The 23,676-nt window shown below is 49.6% G+C and overlaps 1 protein-coding gene across 1 annotated transcript in view; it reads right to left on the bottom strand.

The window, feature by feature from the left end:
- LOC101027862 (uncharacterized) overlaps positions 1 to 11,267 on the bottom strand; it is a 173,512-nt gene extending 162,245 nt beyond the window's left edge. The window contains exons 1-4 of the mRNA XM_074381574.1: positions 11,201 to 11,267; positions 6,481 to 6,534; positions 5,037 to 5,197; positions 1,536 to 1,606 (exon numbers count right to left, since the gene is read on the bottom strand). Of these exons, the coding sequence (XP_074237675.1) occupies positions 1,536 to 1,606; positions 5,037 to 5,197; positions 6,481 to 6,534; positions 11,201 to 11,267 (353 nt within the window). The remainder of the gene's footprint in view (positions 1 to 1,535; positions 1,607 to 5,036; positions 5,198 to 6,480; positions 6,535 to 11,200) is intronic.
- Positions 11,268 to 23,676: the final 12,409 nt, after the last annotated feature.

Raw genomic sequence — 23,676 nt, 5'->3', positions numbered from 1 at the left:
TCCCTGTGCATGTAAAAAATCTATCTAACCACTTCTAATGTCGATTCATTTCTAGGCACAACTACAGAACACAGGTAGGTAAAGAGATCGGTTCCCCCCACTACAGATCCCACCAGGGAGGTCAGCAGCATCCCTCCACCCACATTCCAGATGAGGAAGCACGCTCAGAGCAACACAGTGTCTAGCTCAGGGCCCCAGCTGGGATGGGAACCCAGCCAGGCTCCCGCATCACAGGCTGCAGAAACCCTGAACTGGAAGGGACTTGAGACTCTGTCATTGCTGAGACAAGGAAACGAAGTCCCGAGACAGGGGCCTTCTTGAGGGATGTCACACAGCAAGCCAGGGGAGGAGCTAGGACCAGAATTCAGCCCGATGCTCTTCCCGCCCGCCCTTTGCCTGGTATCTGCAGAGGGAAGGATGGGAAGGTGGGGGTGGGGGTGAGGGGTGGTGAAATCCTCTTCCCTGCGTGGAGCTTGGAAGGGCAAGAAAAAGATGCTCCAAGATGACGGGAAGCTGCCGAGTTTCCAAACCCTACAGGCTGGCAAGACAGAGCCCCGGGGAACAGATGTGTCACCACCTCTACTTCTGGGGGAGGGGCGTCGGGGGGCGGCAGTCACGCTCCAGCTCCAACTAGAGCCTGAGGGTCTTAAGGCAGTCCCCTGGGTCTCAGGCCTTGATAGAGAGAAATGCTAATGGCACCCACCACTCCCAGAATAGCGAGTGTCAGTCTCGCCTCCAGGAAGTGACAACCCCTGGCCCCGCTGACTTAGCATTTCTGATGAGGAGCTGGGGACAATAGTCCCCTTGGAGGAGACCCTCCCCTTGCCTTTCAGTGGGGATCTGTCTGTCCCTCAGTAGCATCCCCCATCCTGGTATCCTTAGACAAAGGCTTTATTTCTTAACAAATGAATTCGCAATAAAAATGGAAGACGAGTCTGCAGAGAAGGAGCTGTCTTCAGACTGTCGGCCCCTCAGAGCTTTGAGGCCACCGAGGCCACTGTCAGGGAGGCCTGGGAAACAAGCCACAGGGAGAATCCCAGGCTTGGCTGGGTCACAAAAGGGGAGCTTAGCTTGGGGTGGGAGAGGATGGGGGTCTCGGCAGAGCGGGGGAGGGAAGAGGCAGACGCCACAGGCCCAGCAGTCCCATGAGCTGGAGTCTTCCAGAGCACCCTCAACAATGACGCCCAGGCGGTGACTGACAAGCATGAAATCTGAACACGCTTGGGGGGACAGCCAGAACTACAGGACGTGTTCCTCCTACCAGGTAAGACACCGTGTGGAGTCACCTAAGGCTGCTACATGAAGGCACCTGCCCCCCGACAGCGGTCTCCTTTGGTGCTTGACAAAGTTAAATAAATACAGAGACTTCTTTCAACTTCAGTCCACGATGGCATCTCTTTGCTACAGAGGGGTCACCCTAACTGTTTGTCCTAATTCAGTGCACCCAGAGCTCGACAGCTGTTGAAAGACGGTAGAGGGCTCACACCTCCAGTCCCATCATGAGCAGGTCCCGGGCCCAAAGCCAAGTGTCTTACCTCAGGCTCTCCGACTCCTTCAGAAGCTCCACCTTGGACCCCAGGATGGATGTCACCTCGAAGTCTCGGAGCTGAAGCAGAAAGCATGGTGAGTTGGTGACCTCTCCCAGCACACCCCATGACCTCGCCAGCACCCCACCTACAAAGCAGGTCAAGGGCCCAGCAGGATATGTAAACCCATGTTGGGGGCAAGGCAGAGAGATCCCTCCCTGGACCAGGTACGAAGCCCAGGTGGTGAAGGCTGAATGTCTCCAGGGGTAGATCACTGAGATAGCTAAGTACCTACAGCTCCCTGCTAAACATCTGGAAAGTTCTCATTCTACCCAAAAAGACACTGGGCAGTTTGGTTGAGGGATTCATAGGACTCTACAGCATCAACAGGATTATGTTCCATCGTAGAGCAAACAAAGGCTTAGCCCATAGCAAAGACTTGGATATCCCAGCATCACCAAAGGATGGGGGCGGGGTGTGTGTGTGTATATGTTGGTTGCAAAAGGTAGACTTCCTAAAAATGCAAAATATCCTCCCTAAAAGAACCGATTTCACTGTTTAAATTTAATACAGCCAGTCACAGTGGCTCATGCCTGTAATCCCAGCACTTTGGGAGGCTGAGGCGGGTGGGTCACTTGAGGTCAGGAGTTTGAGACCAGCCTGATCAACATGGCAAAACCCCATCTCTACTAAAAACACAAAAATTAGCTGGGCATGGTTGCAGGCACCTGTAATCCCAATTACTTGGTGTTAGGTAGAAAGGGCCCATTCCCCATGCCCGGGACCCACATCCAGCGGACCGCCTCCGGAGCCCATCCCCTCTTGCCACATGGCTCTTCCTTCTTTGTTTAACCTCTACCAATCACTCCATAACACCTCACCTGTACTCCCCACCTTAGCCCGCCAAAGCTAAGCCAATCCCTGCACTCCACAATACTCCCCCTTCGCCCATGCCCAACCGCCACCAATCACTTCACAACACCTTGCCTAAACAGGCCGCCGCCTCTATAAAAACCCTCTCCGGCAGCTGCTGGGTGCAGCTCTTCCCTCTCCCGCTCGAGTTGCCCGCAAACCCCAATAAACCTGGACTCGGCTTAACAACTCCTCGCTCTCATTTGCTTTGGGAAGGGTCTCTGCGGGTCGCACACTTGGGAGGCTGAGGCAGGATAATTTCTTGAGCCAGGTGGGTGGTGGGTACAGTGAGCCACGATTGAGCTACTGCACACCAGCCTGGGAGACAGAGCAAGACTCTGTCCCCGCCACACCAAAAAAAAAAAAAAAAAAAAAAAAAAAAAAAAAAAAAATTAATAGATTTTGGCTGGACACAGTGGCTCATACCTGTAATCCCAGCACTTTGGGAGGCTGAGGCAGGCAGATCACTTGAGGTCAGGATTCGAGACAAGCCTTGCCAACATGGTAGAACCCTGTATCTTTGTTTTGTTTTTTTTTTTTTTAAATAAAAATTTTTTTTAAAAAAACGGAATGAAGGTCTGCTACGTGCCACAATGTAGATGAACCTGGAAAATGTTATGCTAAGTAAAATAAGCCAGACACAAACAGTCACATGTTATGTGATTCTACTTCTATGAGGTACCTAAAAAACAGTCAAGTTCATAGAGACAGAAAGCAGAATAGAGGTGACCAGGGTCTGCAGGGTGGGAATGGGTACAGAGCTATTTAGGACGATGAAAAAGTTCTAGGGATGGAGGGTGGTGACGGTTGTACAACACTGTGAAAATACTTAATGGCACTGAATTATACACTTAAGATGTTGCAATGTTGTATTCTATATTATAATCACAGTCAAAAAAGAATACAAATACAAATATGCCAGACACAGAGGAAAGCATCCTGTACAATTCCATCAGAGAGAAGTTCAAAGACAGGCAAAACTCATCTGTGGTGATAGAAATAAAAAGGGCAGGCTAAGTGCAGTGGCTCATGCTTGTAATCCCCGCACTTTGGGAGGCTAAGGCAGGCAGATCACTTGAGGTCAGGAGTTCAAGACCAGCCTGGCCAACATGATAAAACCCCATCTCTACCAAAGGTAGAAAAATTAGCTGGACATGGTGGTGTGCAAATTCCAGCTACTCAGGAGGCTGATGCAGGAGAATCGCTTTAACTGGGGAGGCAGAAGTTGCACTGAGCTGAGATTGTGCCATTGCACTCTAGCCTGGGCAATAGAGTAAGACTCCATCTCAAAAAAAAAAAAAAAAAAAAAAAAAGCAGCTGTACCTTTGGGAGAAATGACCAAGCAGAAGTATGAAGGCGGCTCTGGGGGTTCTATTTTGTTTCCTGCTCTGATGATCACTACGTAGATATTTGGTTTATGTAAATTTCTTGTTTTGAAGATTTGTGATTTTTACACTTTTTACTCTAAAAATATGTTTAATTAATTCACCTCCAAAGGGGCCAGAAACTTTCCATTTTCATCTAGAATATTGGAAACAGACCAGTTCTTTATACCCTTACCAACATTTGACATTGGCAACTTTTCTTAAATGCTTAAAGCAAACAAATGAATAAAACTGCAACAGAGCGCAATTTGCTTTGTGAGAACTGGCCCTGCAGATAAAAACAACTGCAAGCGTTTTGAAGGATGTAAAAGGATGGCAAAGACTAATAAAGCAGCAGTTTTGACATTTTGGACACTTTAAGAAATCAGAGGCAGCTCAGGACCACTCCATGAAAGACCCCATTCTATGGTCTACATGAAAATGCAACAAAAGAGTTTTGAGAAACTCTTGTTAGCAAGCCCTCCAGCCAGTACAAAAACGCATCACAATACAAGATGAGACTCCAGCGGAAACTAAAAGGCCACTTAACGGCGGGTAAGAGGATTTATCCAGGAAAAAATAGGAGGGTTATGAGAAATGGGACGAGGCAAATGGGCAAGCACTTCCACTTGCAAAAACATTGAGGAGCTTCCAGAAAATCTTAATGAAAAGAAACCTGCAACCACCAAGTGGGCCTAGTGCACAATTCTGCCTTAACCCAGGACCTACCACCACTGCACCTCAGTGTTTGCCTTTAACCTGAGCCTGTGGACCCAGGTACTGCCAGGCCAGTGTCTAGCAGAAAACAGACCAGGGCAGGCCTTCCTGGGAATAGACTTCTACCTGGTCTATTCCATTGTCCAAAGGCCTTGACTTGGTTTGACTTTGCTCACCCTTAGACCTTCAGATGTGGCTCTCAGTCCACCCCTAGGTCACAATACGTCCCCATTCTATGGCTCTTCTCACTCCAAGGAATTCCCCCAACCTGCCCTAAAAATATTCCTGCCTTAATCTCTGCTATTCCCCCAGGGGCCCTCAATGGCACCTCTTACAACCAAAATGGCACCACATTCCCACATTCCTCTCCAGGGCCCTCACTTGCCAAATGTAAGATTTCTCAGAAAGTTTCTCTGCTTCTCAAGCAAACTGGAAATTGGAGGTGAGGGGCTGTGGTTTCCTCTGGGTCCCCCCGCCCAGTGTCAACGTGACCTCCCAGTTGCCCAAAGATGCTCACCCGTAAAGCCATCTGGCATGGGCCAAGCACATCAAGGACAGCCAAGCCCTGGAGGCCAAGGCCACTCCCCTCCACCGGAACCTCCTGCAGGCTGGTGCTGGTATTGGTGGAAAAGCGATAGATATACCTGGTGCCCACATGGAGAAGGGGCCCAGCTGACCCTGGAGGGCAAAGAGAGAGAGTAATGTCACCTTGGCAATCTGCAGCCATCTGGGACCCCAACTCCACTTCCAAGCATCCTTGCTTGAACCTCTCTCTCCCTCCATCTGGGCTCTGAGCTTCCTGTCCCCAGCTTGGGGAAAGGTTGAATAGCTGCATACTCTCATAAGGGTGAAAAAGAAACTAAAGATAGTAACAGTAAGTGCTAGCCACTGTTATCATGGGCTAAGCCTTCTTCTCATATCAAGGTTTCTCGGCCTGGGCACTATTAACGTTTGGGGCCAGGGAATTCTGTTTGTGAGGGCTGTCTTGTGTGTTGTCAGGAAATTTAGCAGCATCCCTGACCTCTACCCACAAGATGCCAGTAACACAGCCCAGTTGTGACAACCAAAAATGTCTCCAGACTTTGCAAAATGTCCCCAGGGGAGGGAGGGCCACAATTACCCCAGCTGAGAAGCATTCATCTACAGTAACTCATTTAAGCCTCATAACCAACTTTGAGATGAATACTATTTTCTCTATCTTACAGAAGCAGCTGAGGCTCAGAGAGGTTAACTGACTTACACAAGGTCACAAAGCTGGGATTCCACCCTTGACAGTCTGACTCCTCACCTACCACCTTGAAGCACATCAAGCGGCATTAGGGGGCTGTTATCCTGATCTTCACAGAAGACAAAGCTGTAAAGCTGGCCAACCTTGGGGGGATCTCGGGGTGAGGAGAGTAACTGCTCTGGGGAAGAGCTCATTTAGGGAACACAGAGGTCTATAATTCTCGAGCCAAATCTCTAACCTCCTATTGTGGCCAGGGGATCAAGTGTGAAACCTAATTATGACACCTCACCCCTCCCTAGGGCTTGTGATTGAATTGACATTCTCATGTCAATTTCCTTGAGACAGAACCACACCTCATATTCCCAAGATGCTTCTCTCTTTCCAAAAAATTTCTTCCCAAGGCTTTTTTCATCGGCTCCACTCCAAAATGCAAATGGCATCACCTGGCCTAAGACATTTATTCCACCTGCGGCCCACAGGTATGAGGAAAAAGTCCGGGCCTTGGGGGCTGGGATGGCTTAAGGCCTCTTACTCTAAACTTGCCTGTCGTTTAAGTCTTTGGGTGGATTTTCCAGAACTGGACTTGGTCCTCCCAACTGGTATCTTTGGGAACATAGCCAGGGCCCTCTGCGGCTGTCTCTGATCCCATCTGACGGCTTCACCCTCGGGCCCTGTACTAGGCTCAGGCTGCAGGTCTAGGGGTGTGCTCAGCCATCCCGAGAGCATCACTCACCTGTGCATGCAGTCATGCAGGCGGCCGCCTGCCCCACCTGCGAATCTGGAATCTCTGAAATTGCAAATCAGATGGAACCAGGATGAGGCCAGAAAGACGAATAGGAGAACCCCACCCTACGGGCCACTGACCTACTCAAGGAATAAGACATTTAAGGGTGCAGGGGGGCTAATGGGATGAGAAATGATAACGCCAGCTCTCCCTAGACTTTGCAAAATGTCCCCAGGGGAGGGAGGGCCACAAAGACTGGAAGCAATTTCCCTGCCTGTCCAATTTGCTCTTCCCCATCTTGGGTACTGGCAGCATCACCCCTGATAGCTCAAGGTGGCAATCATTCATGCTGCCACACCCTCATCACCACCTGAGTCCAATGTTGGTAAGCTCTGCCAATTCCGTCACCCAATGCCGGTGTCCATTCTTCCCATCCATCAGTCCATCCACCCATCCACACTCCCATCCATCCCCCTACCTGATCCCTGCTCTATCCATCCATCCACCCCCCACATCCCCTCCTATCCACCTCCCCAACCTCCTCCTATCCATCTGCCCCCAACCCCCTATCCATCCACCCATCTACCCACCACTCCCCCATCCATCCATCCATCCATCCATCCACCCACTCCCCCTCTCATTCATCCACCAACCCACACCTCCCTGCTATCCATCCACCCACCCACCCACTCATTCACCCACTCCCCCTCCTATCCATCCATCTATTAACCCACCCACTCCTCGTACTCATCCATCCACCCACCTACCCCCAACCCATCTTCCATCCACCCACCCATCCACTCCCCCTTCCTATCCATCCATCCACCCACCCACCCACCCACCACTCCATCCATCCATCCATCCAGCTCTGCATCTCCCCTCTATCCATCCATCCATCTATCCATCCTGTCCCCCGTCCCCCATCCCCTCCCCTCAGAGCCCCTCCCATTCCTCCTCCTACGCATCCCTCCCCTCTGCTACCCACTTGCCTCCGCCTCTGTGGCTCACTCTAGGCAAGGCCACACCTCCTTCTGGCCAGATGACTGAAGGAGCCTGCTATTTTCCCTGTGTGCATGACTCATCCTCCTCCCAGCAGCCAGAGTCAGTCTTTAAAAACACAGGTCAGATCACATCACATCACTCCCTGCATCACAGCTCCTGGGGCTCCTCCCCACCACACCCCCCTCAACACCCAGACTTAGAGTAAAACCCTAACCTGGCAAGCAAGCCTCTGCCTGCCCCTCTTTCTTACCCTCCAGACATGCTGGCGGCTCCTCTCCAGCTCAAGGCCTTTGCACATGCCATTCCCACCTGCCTCAGCTCCGTTCCTCCCGCCCTCCATGTCCCAGCATCCCTTAGGTCTCGGCATTAATGTCCCTCCTTGGCCCACCCTGACCACCCTGTCCAGAGTAGGTTTCCTACCTCCATCTCTACATAGCACCCTGTTCTCAATGGAACCCTTTCAAAGTTGCTATGTGATTTAATTATTTTGGCTGTCCTATTTAGCATTGTAACCGCCAGCTCCTGGAATCCAGTAGACTGGAAAGATTGGATAAATGAATACCATCAACACTTTCGCCACTTCATTCATTCGTCGTGTTTGACCTCCCTGACAGGCCAGCCAAGTCAGAGCTCTTCTTACTCCCATTTCACAGATAAACCACCTAGTCCTGAAGTGACTTGCCCAGGTGCACACAACTGGTTAACGGTAGAGCCTTGGGATGTGAACCCAGGCACTCTGGCTCCAGAGTCCCCAGCCGTACCCTCACCCTGAATGAATCAGAGGAAGTGAGCAAAGGCATCAATGAACAGAGAACTAGCAAAGGCAAGACGAAGAGGCTGCTGCAGGAAATGGCAGGAGCTACTGCCGCTCTCTGCTGGGTGTCTCCCTTCTCCCGCCATCAAAGGGGTAGAGGACAACCAGGGCATGAGCAGACGTGGTGAGGTGGCCCCATGGCCCCAAGTTCAGGCTGCTGAGGAAACTGCCAGGGATTTCCAGAGCGCTCTCTCCCTGGGAAGGTCAGCGCCCCTCCCTCCCTCCCTTCTTCTCTTCCTCCCACCAGCCACGCAGCCCTTCCACTGCCACCTACTTTTTTTTTTTTTTTTTTTTTTTTGAGACAGAGTCTCACTGTTGCCAGGCGCCACGCTGGAGTACAGTGTCGTGATCTCAGCTTACTGCAACCTCTGCCTCCTGGGTTCAAGCAATTCTCCTGCCTCAACCTCCCAGGTAGCTGGGACTACAGGCGCACGCCAACACACCCAGCTCATTTTTTTTATTTTTAGTAGAGACAGGGTTTCACCATGTTGGCCAGGATGGTATCCATCTCTTGACCTCATGATCTGCCCACCTCAGCCTCCCAAAGTGCTGGGATTACAGGCTTGAGCCACCGTGCCTGGCCTGCCACCTACTTTTAAGCCTTGTTTCCCCTTCCTGCCAGCCACTTGCAGGATCTTTCCCAGCCACCATCCACACCCTCCTGTGCCTTAACCAGGCATCCATCTGTAGCCATTTCCATGGGATGGCGTTTCAGTAATACCCCCTTCCATCCTCAAAGCTACCCCAGTGCACCTCGACTGGTCATTGCTACATAAGCTGACCTGTTTAATCCCTCCAAAAACAAATTGTTTCTGGGCACGGTGGCTCATGCCTGTAATCCCAGCACTTTGGGAGGCCAAGGTGGGCAGATGGCTGGTGCTCAGGAGTTCGAGACCAGCCTGGCCAGCATGGCAAAACCCCCTCTCTCAAAAAAAAAAAAAAAAAAAGTTAGCCAGGCATGGTGGCATACATCTTGGTCCCAGCTACTCAGGAGACTGAGGTGAGAGAATTGCTTGAGCCGAGAGGCTGAGGTTGCAGTGAGCCGAGATCACACCACTGTACTCCAACCTGGGCAGCAGAGTGAGACCGTGTCTGAAAAAGAAAAAAAGAAAAAAAAGACAAAGAAAAACAAATCATTTCCCCAAAATGGGGAGGGGTGGGAACTGCAGTGCATTATAGACTATTTTGTTTAGACCTGCTGAAACAACAGAACGTGGTAGGGTATTTGGCAGGGTTTCCCCCCCCCCCCAAATATTCTGACACATCTATCAAATCCCGCTTTGCATTCAAGTAGAATATCAACAGATAAAATCGCATGTCAAAGACATTCAACCCAATCAATTTCCCTTCCAACTTTCCTTCAACTCTTTGATCACTCAAACACTGGGCAGCAAGTTAAACCCATGTGTGCATAATCATGACATTATCGGTTGTGCACAAGCCCGGCATTCCGCTTGTTTGCTCAACAGACAATCCCCGAGTCTGCTTTCCTGCTCCGCTAGGCTGCAAAGCAGCCTGGTCCGCCAGCCTCCATCCACCATGACCTGCAGAAGTGAGCTGAGCTTCGAGAGCCTTGTGCTTGAATTAACACTGTACCCCACCCCTTCCATTTCCTGAGCACTTGAAAAACACATATAAAATATTTCATAAATCTATTTCATAATAGATTAACCAAGGACGAGACAACATTACACACTGGCAATAAATTCGTCAGTCAGATCCGACTAACTTCTTGAAAGAGACCTGAAATGGACTGAAATCAATGTCATCTCAAGCCAGCAAATGCAATCAAGTCCCATTTCAGCTTTCTCAGCTGTCAGTTCTGATCCATGTGCATCCTTTCATGAAGCCAACACAATTTACCGAGTACCTATGGTATGCCAGTGAGTGTTATATGCTGAAATAAAAGCCCAACTATCAAAACAATTATTTACAACTAATAAAAGACCCCACAATCTGGCCTGTGCTGTCCAGCATGTGGCTATTTAGCATCTGAAATGTTACTGTTACAGAGAAACTTTTCGTTTCATTTTATTTAAATGAAAAACCAATACTCAATTCAATTATTAATAGACTTTCAGCCATGTGCAGTGGTTCATACCAGTAATCCCAGCACTTTGGGAGGATTGCTTAAGCCTAAGCGTTTGAGACCAGCTGGGTCAACATGGTGAATCCCGTCTCTATAAAAAATAGCTTTTAAAAAAGAAAACTTTCAAGTATGTTTGAAACAACTTAGCACAGTAACTAAACATACTTTCTCAACTCTGTATTTTAAGACAGCTAAAGAGATCAAGTATTTGCAATGAAAACTTAGCGTTCAAATTGAAATATGCCGTAAGTATGAAATACACATGGAATGTTGAATAGGAAATAATACATATCATTAATACTTTCTACTGATATTTTCTAATTATATATAGGATATATTAAGTTACATAAAATGTGTTATTAATTTCCCCCCCTTTTTTTTTTTTTTTTTTTTACAATTTTAAGTGTGGGTAGTAGGAAAATTAAGATAAGTTGCTTTTTGTTGAGACAAGATCTCACTCTGTCACCCAGGCTGGAGTGCAGTGGCCCGATCTTGGCTCACTGCAGCCTCGACACCCCCCGGGCTCAAGCTCAGTGAGCCTGGAAGGCAGCGTTTTCTCACTCCGGGCTTCAGATCTGGTCTCCACAGTGTCCCAATCCCCCTTCCTTGTCTGAGTTTCCAGAGGATGCTGGTGGAGGAAATGAGTGAGAGAGGAGGATTCACCTGTCATCTCTGGCTCTTGTGCCCCATGAAAAGCAAAGCAAAAAGTGGCAGTGGAAAGGCAGGTCAGCAGGCATCCATCTACAAAAGCACCACCCCAGACGCATCTGGGCTGCCCCTCACTTCTCTAGACAGAACCAGGAACACGCATCAGTTTTACTTACTCTCCGCAGTCACTGCCACCGGCAGCCAGAGCAAGACCACACAGAGGAGCCCCATGGGGGCTGGCATCACCCCTCGGCCAGCCCTGGGGCCACCAGCCTCAGGCTCCAGAGCAGCTCAGCTCCACGTGAAAGGAATCTTTTCCCCAAAGAGAAGGGCTCCACTTCAACCCACTCTCCCAGCCCAGGAGGGGAGAAGGGGAGGTGGGGGGCATTCAGAACAGAGATCCAGCCAATCAGAAGCCTCCAATAAAGTTATTAGCACCCCACCCAACAGAGAGGAGGGGAGGGGGGCCCCTGACCAATGAGGGCAAAAAAAGCCTAGGGGAAGAAAAGGAACGTGACTACTCTTCCAGCCTTGTCAACAGAAATCGCTGGGCAGAAGGCAACACAGTGTGCTGATGGTTTCTTATTAATTGCAGTATAATTATATATATATTAACAATACAAAACTGACCATTTTCACCATTTATTTTAAAAGACAGGGTCACTGCCAGGCATGGTGGCTCTTGCTTATAATCCCAGCACTTTGGGAGGTCTTGGGGCAGATCACAAGGTCAGGAGTTCAAGATCAGCCTGAGCAGCACAGTGAAACTCAGTCTCTGCTAAAGACAAAAATTAGCTGGGCATGGTGGCAGGAGCCTATAATCCCAGCTACTTGGGAGGCTAAAGCAGGACAGTCACCTGAATCTGGGAGGCAGAGTTTTCAGTAAGCCAAGATCGTGCCACTGCACTCCATCCTGGACAACAGAGCTCGACTCCATCGCAAAAAAAAAAAAAAAGAAAGAAAAAGAAAAAAGAAAAGAAAAAGGGGGCTCACTGTCACCAAGGCTGGAGTACAGTGGTATATTCATGGCTTACTGCAGCCTCCACCACCAAGGCTCAAGCAATCCTCTCACCTCAGCCTCTCAAGTACAGGCTCTGTGCCACCATGCCCAGCTAATTTTTTTTTTTTTTTTTTTTTTTTTTTTTTTTTTTGTAGAGACGGGGTTTTACTATGTTGCCCAGGCTGGTCTGGAAGTCCTGGGTTCAAGCAATCCAGTCACCTCAGCCTCCCAAAGTGCTGGAATTACAGGTGTGAGCCACCACACCTGGCCCATTTTAGCCACTCTGAAGTATGGAGCTTAGTGGCATCGTGTCCACTCATGACATTGTGCAACCATCACCACTATCTGGTCGTGTACTCTGATGTTGGGTTTGTCTTTCCCAGTGCTCAGGTTAGGAAAAGCCAGTGGGAGGTCTGGCTCAGCCTTTGGAAATGGCTCTTATCACAACAGCAGCAGGTTTTGCAAAGCTCCAGGTTCACCGCCTCTGAGAGGACAAGCAAGTAATTCAGGAGCCAAGGGTCTGCTCACACCTGCTCAGGGCTCATCTGCTTCTCTCACTTCCACCCACAACTCTGTTTTCACGGTGTTTTTTGTTTTGTTTTTGAGATGGTGGGTCTCACTCTGTTGCCCAAGCTGAACTGCAGTGGTGTGATCACAGTTCACTGCAGCCTCGACCTCCTAGGCTCAAGCGATCCTCCCACCTCAGCCTCCCAAGTAGCTGGGTCTACAGGTTCATGCCACCATACTTGGCTCACTCCTCTCATTTAAAGTGCACAACTCGGCTGGGCACAGTGGCTCACACCTGTAAGCCCGGTACTTTGGGAAGCTGAGGCAGATGGATCACCTCAGGTCAGGAGCTCAAGACCAGCGTGGCCAACATGGCGAAAACCAGTCGCTACTAAAAGTACAAAAAAATTAGCCAGCCATGGTGGTGGTGGCGGTGGGTGCCTGTAATCCCAGCTACTCGGGAGACTGAGGCAGGCCAAGTGCTTGAACCCGGGAGGCAGAGGTTGTCGTGAGCCGAGATAGCGCCATTGCACTCCACCCTGGAGACAGAGTGAGACTCCATCTCAAAATAAAATAAAAATAAAGAAGACAACTCAATGGTTTTTAAGATAGGGAGTTTTGCAGTCATTACCGCAACCAATTTTATAATATCTTCACTGTAAAAAGAAATCTCATACATAGTAAGCAATCACTCCTGGCACCCCTGACCCTTGTCCCTGGCCACCACTGATAGGCTTTCTGTCCTTACAGATTTGCCCATTCTGGACATTTCACATAAATGGAAGGGGTCAGTAGGTGGCCTTTTTGTCTGGCTTCTTTCACTCAGCATGACGGTTTTGGGGTTCAGCCACGTAACGTGAAATAGCACGTCATTCCTTTTTGTGGCTGAGTAGCAATGCACTGAATGGATAGACCACTTTCTCTGTGTAGCCCTTTATCTCTTGATGGACAGTTAAATGTACTTTTAATACAATTTTCCTAGAGTCAAATTAAGACAGTTGACTGGTTGACACACCATGTTTTATGAAAACTTATTTACGCTTTTAGACTTGGCCAATTTTCTTTTCATATTTTGAAATCAATGATTCCACCTCCCCTTTCCCAAGCTCAAGCATTTTTTTTTTTTTTTTAAAGATGGGTTTTGCTCTTTCTGCCCAGACTGGAGTGCAATGGCGCAACCTCGGCTCACTGCAACCACTACCTCCCAAGTTCAAAGCGATTCTGCTGCCTCAGGCTCCTCAGTAGCTAGGACTACAGGCATGTGCCACCACACGCAGCTATTTTTTTTTTTTTTTTTTGTATTTTTAGTAGAGACGGGGGTTTTACCATGTTTGCCAGGCTGGTCTCAAACTCCTGACTTCAGGTGATCCACACACCTTGGCCTCCCAAGTGCTGCGATTACAGGCTTGAGCCACTGAACCCGGCCCCCAGCTCAACCATTTTCTCTAGCAGGGTTCAGGAGCCCCCAACCCACAGGAATGAAGACCTAAAAGACCCCTCAGCTCACAGCTGCTTGGGGACTATGTTGAGTTCTGGTGTGGCTGCTAAATGCTGTGAGGAAAAGCCAAAAACCACATCCCAAGGGGTGCTGGCTTAGAGGAGCCAGTGGGGAAATCAGATCCACAGGCAGGAGACTTTCAGCACACCATGGACAGACCTCACGCCAAGAAAGGAACAGTTATTGTGCCAGGAAATCGTGGAAGAGTTTACAAAGGAGAGATTTCCTTGGATCACAAAGAATAGACAGCATTGTTGTTGGGAAACTATCGGGCACTAGGCAAAGCATTCCTTGTATAGTAACTCATTCAGTCAACTCCTCCGGCAAAATCCCTGCAAGGTGAACTAGATCATCCCATGATACAGATGAGGAAACAGATGCACAGAGAGTTTAAGACACTTGCCCTAAGTCACACAGCTCAGGAGGATTTTCACCCCATCTGGCGCCAGAGTTCCTGCTCAGTTAGCTCTGGCAGCTTTGCTCCATCACTTTTCTCCATCTTCTCCCCCACTCCCCACCCCCAGCCCCCCACCCCCAGCCCCCCACCCCCAGCCCCCCACCCGCAGAAGACTCACCACAGGCCTGGATTCCTCCCTCATTCCAAGCCAGGAGACTGAGCAGAAACCTTGCAATCCTCTATGCCGTAGTTTCTCATCAATGCAGCAGCATCAATCACAGGAGGTAGTGGCTGCAAATGCAGATTCCCAGGCCCCTTCCAGGCCAGGACAATCAGACTTTCTAGGGTGGGGCCCTCCCTGCAAGCCATTCTGATGACCAGCCAGGTTTGCATTGCCCCAGCGTACCCGAGGACTCCTGCGAAGTGTCCCTGTACCTCTGGCCTCACTTTGTATCCACATCGTCACTGGCCCAAAACCCTGTAAGCTGGTTTGATAGAGTGTGGGGACACAGGACTTGATTTGCAAAGACTCAGACCCTCCTGGATAAGTCATCCACCACAGACAGCTTCCCCGCCCGCCGGATCTTCCCATCTCCCGGTCCCCCCACCAAAAAGAAAGTCCTTCTTCTACCTGGAGGAAACTTAAGGGGTTGGGTTTGCCAATGACTAAGGATAGAGCTTCCAGTCAGTGTGAGTTCAGCCAGAGTATGGATGGAAACCCATCAGGCTCAGGTCAGCATCATCAGCATTCAGAAGCCTTTTTGGTGGGTGCAGTGACTCACGCCTTCACTCCCAGCACTTTGGGAGGCTGAGGTGGGAGGACCGTTTGAGCCCAGGAGTTCAAGACCAGCCTGGGGAATACAGGGAGATCCCATCTCTACAAAAATAAATAAAAGCCGCTTGTGACAGTACACACCTGTAGTCCCAGCTACTCAGGAGGCTGAGGCAGGAGCATTTCTTGAGCCCAGGATGTTGAAGCCACAGTGAGCTGTGAGCACTGCGGCCTGGGTGAGAGAGCAAAACTCTGCTTAAAAAAAAAAAAAAAGAAAAAAAAAAAAAGAAAAGGGCAGGCTTTTCATTTGTGTATTAGCCTCTTCTCACGCTGTTATCAAGAAATACCTGACGCCAAGTGCGGTGGCTCACACCTGTAATTCCAACACTTTTGGAGGTTGAGGTGGGCGGATCACCTGAGGTTAGGAGTTCGAGACCAGCCTGACCAACATGGAGAAACCCTGTCTTTACTTAAAATACAAAATTACCTGGGTGTGGTGGTGGGTGCCTGTAATCCCAGCTACTCAGGAGGCTAAGGCAGGAGAGTCACTTGACCCCTCGAGGTGGAGGGTGCAGTGAGCCGAGATCGCACCATTACACTCCAGCCTAGGCAACCAGAGGTCTCAAAAAAAAAAAAAAAGAGGGGAAGAAAAAGCAATCCCATTACTGGGTATATATCCAAAGGATTATAAATCATTCTGTTATAAGGACACATGCACACAAATGTTCACTGCAGCACTGTTTACAATAGCAAAGACTTGGAACCAACCCAAATGCCCATCGATGATAGACTGGACAGGGAAAATGTGGCACATATACACCATGGAATACTACACAGCCATAAAAAAGGATGAGTTCACGTCCTTTGGAGGGACATGGATGAACCTGGAAACCATCATTCTGGAAACCAGCAAACTGACACAAGAACAGGAAATCAAACTCCCCATGTTCTCACTCAGAGGTGGGTGTTGAACAATGAGAACACATGGATACCGGGAGGGGAGCATCACACTCTGGGGTCTGCGGGGGTGGGGGAGGCAGGGGAAGTAGGGAAGGGACAGTGCAGGGTGGAGAGTTGGGGAGGGATAGCATGGGGAGAAATGTCAGATATAGGTGATGGGGAGGAAGGCAGCAAACCACACTGCCATGTATGTACCTATGTAACAATCTTGCATGTTCTTCACATGTACCCCAAAACCTAAAATATGTATTTAAAAAAAAAAGAAAAGAAATACCTGAGACTGGGTAATTTATAAAGAAAAGAGGATTAATTGGCTCACAGTTCCACAGCCTGTACAGGAAGCATGGCGCCATCTGATTCTGCAGAGGCCTCAGGGAGCTTCCAGTCGAGGCTGAAGGCAAAGTGGGAACAGACACATCACAAGGCAGGCGCGGACCAGAAGAGGCATGGTGGAGGCAGCCGACCTCTTTCAAACAACCACATCTCCTGTGAACTCACTCACTTTACAGCACTAAGGGAGGATGGTGCTAAATCACTCATGAGAACTCCCTCTGGCCTGAAGCAATCACCTCCAACCAGGACTGCCCTCCGACTCCGGAGATGACCATTTGACAGGAGATTCTGCTGGGGACACAGAGCCAAACCACATCAACTTGGTTTTGGGTTTTTTTTTTTTTTTTTTTTTTTTTTTTTTTTTTTGAAACAGTCTTGCTCTGTCACCCAGACTTGAGTGAAATGGCACGATCTCGGCTCACCGCAACCTCCATCTCCCGGGTTCAAGCGATTCTCCTGCCACAGTCTCCTTAGTTGCTGGGATTACAGACGTGCACCACCACGACTTGCTAATTTTTGTATTTTTAGTAGAGACGGGATTTCACCATGTTGGGTCAGGCTGGTCTCAAACTGCTGACCCCATGATCTGCCCACCTCGGCCTCCCAAAGTGCTGGGATTATGGACATGAGCCACAACACCTGGTGTGAAGCTTTTTTTTTTTTTCTTATTAGTCTGTTTTCATAGAAGCTTTCTTTTAAAACCCCCAAAAGATATGTTGCAGAGCTAGGGTAAGCAGGTGAGAGAACCGTAGCTACCCCATGCTAGAGAAGAATTAACCAGCAGAGGGCACTGAGCTCCTCTTGCCTGGCCTTCATGAAGCACTCACTACTGCCACCCTATCTTCAACATAGAAGATTAATGGAGAGGCCTGGCTTGGTGCCTCATGCCTGTAATCCCCTTTGCGAGGCTGAGGAAAGCTGATCACTTGAGGCCAAGAGTTTGAGAACATCCAGGCCAACATGATGAAACCCTGTCTCTACTAAAAAATTCCAAAATTAGCAAGGCGTGGTGACGTACACCTGTATAGTCCCAGCTACTTGGGAGGCTGAGGTAAGAGAACTGCTTGAACCTAAGAGGAGGAGGTTGCAATGAACTGAGATTGCACCACTGCACTCCAGACTGGGTGACAGAGTGCAACCCCATAGCCGAAAGAAAAAAAAAAAAGATTTACAAAGAAATTGGCTCCCTGGCTCCCTGTCAAATTACTAGTAAGGTTGGAAAAATCAGAGGGATGGGAGAAGGCGGGGCGTGGACGGGAGAAGGCGGGGCGTGGACGGGAGAAGGCGGGGCGTGGACGGGAGAAGGCGGGGCGTGGACGGGAGAAGGCGGGGCGTGGACGGGAGAAGGCGGGGCGTGGACGGGAGAAGGCGGGGCGTGGACGGGAGAAGGCGGGGCGTGGACGGGAGAAGGCGGGGCGTGGACGGGAGAAGGCGGGGCGTGGACGGGAGAAGGCGGGGCGTGGACGGGAGAAGGCGGGGCGTGGACGGGAGAAGGCGGGGCGTGGACGGGAGAAGGCGGGGCGTGGACGGGAGAAGGCGGGGCGTGGATGGTTCATCTCTTTGCTCGTTTGTTCAATTATCGGTGTGACCTTAGAAGTTACTTAACCCATCTGGACTCCTTTACTCACTGGCAAAATTAAAGGGCTGGAAATTCCTGGCAAAGTATCTTCTGGTACGATGTTGTGTTCAAATGAAGAAAACAAAGAACTCAGAAAAAAATCAAGTACATGCCAGAGTTAGCAATGATAAAAACGGCATTGCATCTAGTTGGGGAGAAGATCAGATTGAAAGATGGACAAAGTATATGAACACCCCGTTCACAGAAAAAGACACAAATAGAGTGTCAGCAAAGAGGCTCAACCTGAGACATAAAAGAAATGCAAAGTAGGCCTGGCACAGTGGCTCACACCTATAATCTCAGCACTTTGGGCGGCTGAGGCAGGCGGATCACCTGAGGTCAGGAGTTCAAGACCTGCTTGGCCAACATAGTGAAATCCCGTCTGAGCTACAAATACAAAAAATAGCCAGGTGTAGTGGCACACACCTGTAACACCATCTAATTGGGAGGTTGAGGAAAGGGAATCACTTGAATGCAGGAGGCGGAAGTTGCAATGAGCCAAGATCACTAAAAAAGAAATGCAAATAAAGTTACAAAACTCAGGCCCAGTACAGTGGCTAACGCCTGTAATCCCAGCACTTCCAGAGGCTGTGGCGGGCAGATCACTACTTGGGAGGCTGAGGCAGGGGAAATGCTTGAACCCAGGAGGTGGAGGCTGCAGTGAGCTGAGATTATGCCCCAGCACCCCAGCCTGGGCAACAGAGCGAGACTTCGTCTCAAAAACAAAAAAATTAATTTAAAAAATTAAGTGAAAAGGCCATAAACCTAGATGAACTAATTGGCAACTAGTGGAGAAAAAGGACATGGGCTCTCAGGGAAAACAAAGAAGAAACAGCACGTTGAGGTTTTGTGGGTTACAGGTGAATGACAGATCACTTCACATTTGGAGTACATGAAACTCTTGACAACAGGTAGTTTAATATTTCCAAGGGCAAAGACCATCCTCCCTTTCATATCACTCAAAACACCTTCACATTGTGGCCATAAAAATGTGGGTTGGGTGGGGGCAGGGGAAACACATCTTCTCTCTCCTACCAATTCCCCTTCTAGAAATTAACCCAAGCCAGATGCGGTGGCTCCTGCCTGTAATCCCAGAACTTTGGGAGGCAGAGGCAGAGGTGGGCGGATCACCTGAGGTCAGTTTGACATCAGCCTGGCCAACATGGCGAAACCCTGTCTCTACTAAAAATACAAAAATAAGCCCAGCGTCATGGCACATGCCTGTAATCCCAGCTACTCAGGAGGCCGAGGCAGGAGAATAGAGTGAACCCAGGAGGAGGAGGTTGCACTGAACCAAGATTGCACCACTGCACTCCAGCCTGGGCAACAGAGGGAGACTCTGTCTCAAAAAAAAAAAAAAAAAAAAAAAAAGTTAACCTTGCCTCGCTCCTAGAAGGAACCTCCAGGCCCTCGGAATATGCTGCCCGATAGTAACGTCAGCGTCTTTCTTTACCTGGGGGCCTGGGACCACACCAGCCAGTCTATGCTAATAACATGATTTATGGTGGGGGGTTGAGCCACGTGATATCAACGTGACCTCTGGAGGGGCTGGAGACCGAGATCCACTATGAGCCTGGCCATGAGAGACTGACCATAAAAACACTGCACACAAGGCGCTGGGGAGCTTCCTTGGTTGGCAATGCCCTGTACATGTTGCCACACACTGTGGCTCCGAGAAATAAGTACCATCCGCAAGTCCAGAGAGAGAAGACCTCTAGGTGCTCGTGCCTGGCCTCCCTGCCCTAAGCACATTTTCCCTTTGCCGACTTAACGCTGCGTCTTTCCCTGTAATAAACAGCGGCCATCAGTGCAGTGGCTTTTCTGAGCTCTGGGAGTCCTCCTAGGAAACCACAGGGGCTGAAAATGATCTCGGGCCCCTCCAGAAATGCAAACACCTACTGTGTGCCAGTCACTGTTCACCGGGGATACAGAAGTAGCAAGAGAAACAAAAGCCCCTGCCCTCAAGGAGCAGACTTACTGTCTAAAAAAAAAAAAAAAAAAAAAAAAAAAAAAAAAAGTATCACTTTCCCAGGCTGGAGCGGAATGGCGCTAACTCAGCTCACTGCAACCTCTCTGCCTCCCAGGTTCAAGTGATTCTCCTGCTTCAGCCTCCTGAGTAGCTAGGATTACCTGCGCACACCACCACAGCCGGCTAATTGTTTGTCCTTTTAGTAGAGATGGGGTTTCACCATGTTGGTCAGGCTGGTCTCAGACTTCTAACCTCGTGATCTGCCCACCTCAGCCTCCCCAACTGCTGAGGTTACAGGCACGAGCCACTGTGCCTGGTGAAGGAGCTGACTTTCTGGTGCAGGGACACAGATCAGAAACAAGACAAGTAGGCGGGGTATGGTAGCTCAGCAATTTGGGAGGCTGAGGTGAGAGGATGAGGCAACATGGTGAGAACCTGTCTCTATGAATAAGGAAAATAAAAGACCACAGATAAGCTTGTCTTTCAGGAGCAGATTTATGGGAGGGCAGGAAACCCCTCAGGACACAGGCTTGGCACCTAGAAGCCAGTCTCCATTAGGACCAGGTCCTATTCAGTTTTGATAAGCAGGAGCTGAACAAGCCAAACAAGAGACACTCAATCATGCAAGCAGCAGTCACTTGTGTCCCCATCTCATCATGGGCTGCCAGGTGTGGGCGTCAGCATCAACATACCTGGCTCAGGTGAGGACGGAGCAGTTGGCCACCTCTGTGTCATTTGAAAGCCCCCATTTCTTTCACAGGAGGGCCATGGGAGCTGCCTCCTGCCCAGGAAATAAAACATGTGCTTTATCAGTGCAAGTAAGAAAAAAGTTCAAGCACAAAAACGGTACAAAATGCTTCCGGGAGGGGTGACATGTTAGCTGAGGAATCCCAGCTTGGAACCTGGGACCAGTAACTTCACCCCTCAGAATTTCAGTTTCTTTGTAAAATGCGGAGCAGATGCTTGCCTTACAGAATCGTTGTGAAATTCAATGAGAGAACGTGCCCTGCCCGTGGCAGCCATTCAATGCCATACTCACTGCTGCTCCCAGATGGGGTCATCTACCATCACTGGTCATTATCCTCCTGGCATCCACAAGCCTACTCACTCATTTACCTTTACTGTTTACAGGTTGACACCATTTCACAATCAAAGATTGAGTCCCGATTCCTGGGGCTGTCGGGATTTCAGCTGAGCTGGAAAAGGGAGGGCTGAGGTATCAGGTGTCAAAGCAACAAGTCAAAAATGGCAGCCCGAGATCCCTCATCGTGATGGTACAAGGAGAAACTGGAGAAAGCGCCAACTGCCCTTCTCGCATTTTCCCACAACGGGGCATCAATTGAGGGTCTGGTGTATCATCCAGATGTGCGGGAACCCAGCAAAAGGCTCCTGGCAGTTTTATGGACCTGGGTCAGGGGCGAGAGGGGGCTAGGAGTGGCAAAGTACTGAGTGCTAAGCCAATGTGGGGGAAAGGGTCTTCTTTTTCCTCCTCCTCCCCTATCAGAGGCCCCTGAAGAAGACCCCTGCCCAAGACTTCATTTAAGGAGGTCCAGGAAGGCAGACACCAGGGCTAAAAATACAGACATGCATCACAGAGGAGCCTCGGGGCCTCAGCCCTTAATGTAAACCGAGACCATAGGGCGCTGGCTGCATCCCAAGTCTGGTGTGGGGAGCATAGCTCCCCCTAAGGCCTGCCAAGTAAAGCCTTCAGAATTGCCTATCATCAAGCCTTAAAAAAAAAAAAAAAATCACATGTGAGATTTTTTGGTTTAGTTTTTGGGTTTTTTTTTTTTGAGACCGGGTTTTATCATGTTGGTCAGGCTGGTCTTGAACTCCCAACCTCAGGTGATCCGCCCATCTCGGCTTCCCAAAGTGCTGGGATTATAGGTGTGAGCCACCGCACCCCACCTTTTTCTTTTTGAGACAGAGTCTTGGTCTGTCTCCCAGGCTGGAGTGCAGTGGCGCGATCTTGGCTCACTGCAGACTCCACCTTCCGGGTTCAAGCGATTCTTCTGCCTCAGTCTCCTGAGTAACTGGGATTACAAACAGGCTAATTTTGTATTTTTAGTAGAGACAGGTTTCTTCATGTGGGTCAGGCTGGCCTCAAACTCCCAACCTTATATGATCCACCCACCTCGGCCTCCCAAAGTGCTGAGATTACAGGCATGAGCTACCATATCCAACCCCGTCTTTACTAAAAACACAAACAAATCAGCCAGGCTTGGTGGCATACACCTGTGATCCCAGTTACTCAGAAGGCCAAGGCAGGAGACTTGTTGAACCGAGGAGGCGGGGCTGAGCCAAGATGGCACCACTGCACTCCAGCCTCAATGGCAAAGCAAGGCTCCCTCCATTATGGCGGTTAGGTAGGGGGAAGCCAGGCACGAAAGATCACATACGCTACATCAATTTACATGAAATGAACAAAATGGGCAAATCTACAGAGCTGGAGACTACATCAGTTGATTGCCAAGGGCTGGGAGTGGCAGGGAGGGGAAATTGAGGGTCAACAACTAAACGGTAGGTTATTTATTTATTTTTAGACGGAGTCTCGCTCTGTTGCCTATCTGAAGTGCAGTGGTGTGATCTCAGCTCACTGCAACCTCTGCCTCCCAAGTTCAGGCGATTCTCCTGCCTCAGTTTCCCAAGTAACTGGGATTACAGGCACCTGCCGTCATGCCCAGTTTAAGTTTTCTATTTTTGTAGAGACAGGGTTTCACCATATTGACCAGGATGGTCTGGAATTTCTGACCTCAGGTGATCCACCGACCTCAGCCTCCCAAAGTGCTGGGATTACAGGTGTGAGCCACCACGCCCAGCCCAGAGTTTCTTTTTGAGGTGATGAAAATGCTAAAGTTGATTGCAGTAATGGTCATACAACTTTGTGACTATACTAAAAAGCCATTAAATTGTACGCTTTAAAACTTCGTTTTAGAGACAGGGTCTTGCTTCTGTTACCCAGGCTAAGGTGCAGTGGTGCAATCAAATCACAGCTCTCTGCAGCTTTCACCTCCCCCAGCCTCAAGCGATCCTCCTGCCTCCGCTTCCTGAGTAGCTGGGACTACAAGCGTGTGCCACCATGCCCAGCTACTGTTTCTTTTCTAAGAAACTGGGTCTCACTATGTTGCCCAAGTAGGTCTTGAACTTCTGGCCTCTGCCAACCCTCCTACCTTAGCCTCCCGAGTGCTGGGTTACAGATGAGAGCCAACACACCCGGCTAAATTGTACACTTTAAATGGGTGACTTGTGTGATACATAAATAACATCTCAATAAAGCTACTACCGAAAAAGCCAAAAAGTTCTTACCTCGAGGCCCTCTGTGAGTGGCCGTTGATAGAGCAGCGTCTACGGTGGAGCCTGAAAACCTCCCCCGCGTTCACGGGCCTGCCTCTTCCGGCACGTTCCTATTTCTTGGCTGCTCAGAAATGCTTCAGCCACTTCACCTGGGGCTCCGCTCTATAACTGACACCTGCTTCCAATCCCCACGTCCTCCAAACAGAAATATACCTGCCCAGGATCACATGTCCAGCTGCTAGGGCCTCCATGGTAATGAACCCTCATGTGAAGACTACAGCCCCATACCCACACCCTTCCTGTC

This window comes from Saimiri boliviensis, chromosome 12 (assembly GCF_048565385.1).
Source record: "Saimiri boliviensis isolate mSaiBol1 chromosome 12, mSaiBol1.pri, whole genome shotgun sequence".
Classification (NCBI taxonomy): domain Eukaryota; kingdom Metazoa; phylum Chordata; class Mammalia; order Primates; family Cebidae; genus Saimiri; species Saimiri boliviensis.
The sequence above is the reverse complement of the archived record's forward strand: the minus strand, read 5'-3'. Positions and strand labels throughout refer to the sequence as shown.